The sequence below is a fragment of the Penaeus japonicus genome, unplaced genomic scaffold, assembly GCF_977035675.1.
Source record: "Penaeus japonicus unplaced genomic scaffold, GWHDUDI00000001_assembly GWHDUDI00000034, whole genome shotgun sequence".
Taxonomy (NCBI): domain Eukaryota; kingdom Metazoa; phylum Arthropoda; class Malacostraca; order Decapoda; family Penaeidae; genus Penaeus; species Penaeus japonicus.
This window is the reverse complement of record NW_028234436.1, coordinates 8752842-8755341: the sequence shown is the minus strand read 5'-3', so window position 1 is coordinate 8755341 and position 2500 is coordinate 8752842. Positions and strand designations below refer to the sequence as shown.

Sequence of the window (2500 nt, the reverse complement as noted above, 5' to 3'; positions counted from 1 at the left end):
ATGAAGTTTGTCGGGATCACCCTTGTGAGTTTTTTGGGTGTTTATGTGTCTGCCCTTTTGCTGATTGTGTTTATCTGGATGTTTGTTTTATACGCGTGAATGAGAATTTAGTTATGCTACAGTGTAGTTTCGGTTATTTAATCTTAAAATAAGGATTTTGTGTTATTTCTTATGAGGACACTGTATGATGATATGGTATCGAAATATCGAAATTTTTGTTACACGAGCTGCCTTTTTCAATTATTCATTCACGTTCATACTTTTTCTGCCCTTATTGAACTCAAATTCATTAGCTTCTGAGATCTGTAGTTCTATCCATTGGCATACTTTCTGTTATAATTGCATCGAGCTCTATAATGGGAAGTTTCAGAAAAAAAAATTACAGTACTATCAATGCTTTTCTCAGGCACCTTTATGTTGATAATCGTCAAATTATACATACTATAAATTTACAGTATTTACATCTTATGCACTCACAGTGAACACACAGACAGACAATAACGGACATAGGTATTCATCTAATTACACATTGATAAAGGATATTGCATGATGTAATATATACTGCACATCTGTAGTTCTCAAACAGAGGCCTCAATAGAAGTCCTCTGGGTCGGTGACTTAATTCCAGAATTCAGGTTTCAGCGTGGTATGTTACCTTACTCACCAGAAGATGGCCAAAGATAGACTATCACGTCTCCATTATCTAGAGACTGCCATTTATTCAGTTACACAACTAGGTCAAATGAAAGATGAATCAGAAGTAGAGTTTGTTGTTAGCTCATAAAATCGGCTTCTTGAAGAGGAAAATAAGAAGGGCCCAATCTAAGTAGATAAGTAGTTGAGTAGACTAGACAGCCTCAAATTTGCTGGGTGGACAGACCTTCCAAATATTCTAGAAAATTCAAACGAAGTGTCTGTGACCTACCTTTATCGTAATGACATATCATGATATTTTTACTAATATGCAGAATTGCAACACAGAGCATTGTGGGCAGAGATGTATTTACAATGAACATCACCTGATAGCATATATTGACATGATTTACTTATGGTAACGTCTAATTAGTCATCCATTCAATGTAATTTCCATTGTCTCATATATATATATATATATATATATATATATATATATGTGTGTGTGTGTGTGTGTGTGTGTGTGTGTGTGTGTGTGTGTGTGTGTGTGTGTGTGTGTGTGTGTGTTATCCCCCCCCCCCCCCCTCTCTCTCTCTCTCTCTCTCTCTCTATATATATATATATATATATATATATCAATCTCTTTCTATCTCTCTCTAACACCCCCCCCCCCCCTCTCTCTCTCAAATCCACCCCTTGTTTTCCTGCCCCGCCGTCCCGTCGCGCTTCCCTCTCGTCAACACAGCTCTCACGCCCTTCGTTCACATCCCCAGAGCGCCGCCGCGGTCGTCCTCGGACTCCTTCAAGCAGGGACCGAGGCCTCCCCCCTCACTCCCTACGCCCCGAGGGTCGTGATCCCCATCCTGAAGGACGACCGGACGCAGGACGCCTACGGGGGCTACTCCTTCTCCTACGGAACGGGCAACGGGATCTACAGGGACGAGGTCGGACGCCAGAACTACGGCCAGGTGTCGCAGGGAGGATGGAGGTAAGTTATCATTATCATTATTCAAATGATTTTTATCGTCTTTGTTATAATGGTTGTTAGTTTTGTTATGATTGTTATTATTATCATCTTTGTTATCATTTTTATACTTATTAATGTCATTGAATATTAATGATAGATGTCGTAGTATTAACTTCATCATTACCATCATTCTTGCTTCCCTTACCATGATCATTGTCATTTTCGTTATTGTTGCTGTTGTAATTGTTGGTTTCATTATCCTCATCATTTCATCACCAATACCCGTATCATCACCACCGCCTATCTCAACCTCCCCCCCCCCCACCCCCAGCTACACCTCCCCCGAGGGAATCCCGGTCCAAATAAACTTCGTGGCTGACCAGGGGGGGTACCAGCCCACGGGTAACGTCCTGCCTGTAGCCCCCGCCCTCCCCTACTCCAGGACGCAAGTCTACTGAAGGAAACGAAAAGGAAATGGAAGAGAGAAGAGATAGCAGTAGAAAGAGGAATTTGGAGAGGAAAGAAAGAGAAGAATGAGCGTAAAGAGAGAGAGGAAAGAGAAGGATAGATGTTTTGTTTATTTTTTTTTCGAAAACTGTTTAACCGTTATCTTGTCTATCCATTTCTATTAAGCTCTTCATTTTCATTCTTTTTTATTTTTTTCGACCCATTGTTATTTTTTCTACGAGTCTTATGACTTTATTTTGATTCGTTGTCTCCTATTCTATTACTTTTTTATCTTTGTTTACCTTTTTTTCATTTTCGAATTTGTTTTACAGTTTTCATGATCATTTTCCTTATCCGTTGTTATGGTTTTGGCGCAAATGACGGAAAGTGACTGGCGTGCTGGCCGCGTTTGTTTGTTTTTTGTTTCACTTGTCACGGAATGAATAAAGATTA

At 40.0% G+C, this 2500-nt stretch overlaps 1 protein-coding gene across 1 annotated transcript in view; it reads left to right on the top strand.

Moving 5' to 3' along the window:
* The window catches only part of LOC122248594 (larval cuticle protein LCP-22), a 2642-nt gene that overhangs the window by 136 nt on the left and 6 nt on the right, over positions 1-2500 (top strand). The window contains exons 1-3 of the mRNA XM_086531051.1: positions 1-24; positions 1407-1621; positions 1932-2500. The exon at positions 1-24 is cut by the window's left edge and continues 136 nt beyond it; the exon at positions 1932-2500 is cut by the window's right edge and continues 6 nt beyond it. Of these exons, the coding sequence (XP_086387177.1) occupies positions 1-24; positions 1407-1621; positions 1932-2058 (366 nt within the window). The 3' untranslated portion in view covers positions 2059-2500. The remainder of the gene's footprint in view (positions 25-1406; positions 1622-1931) is intronic.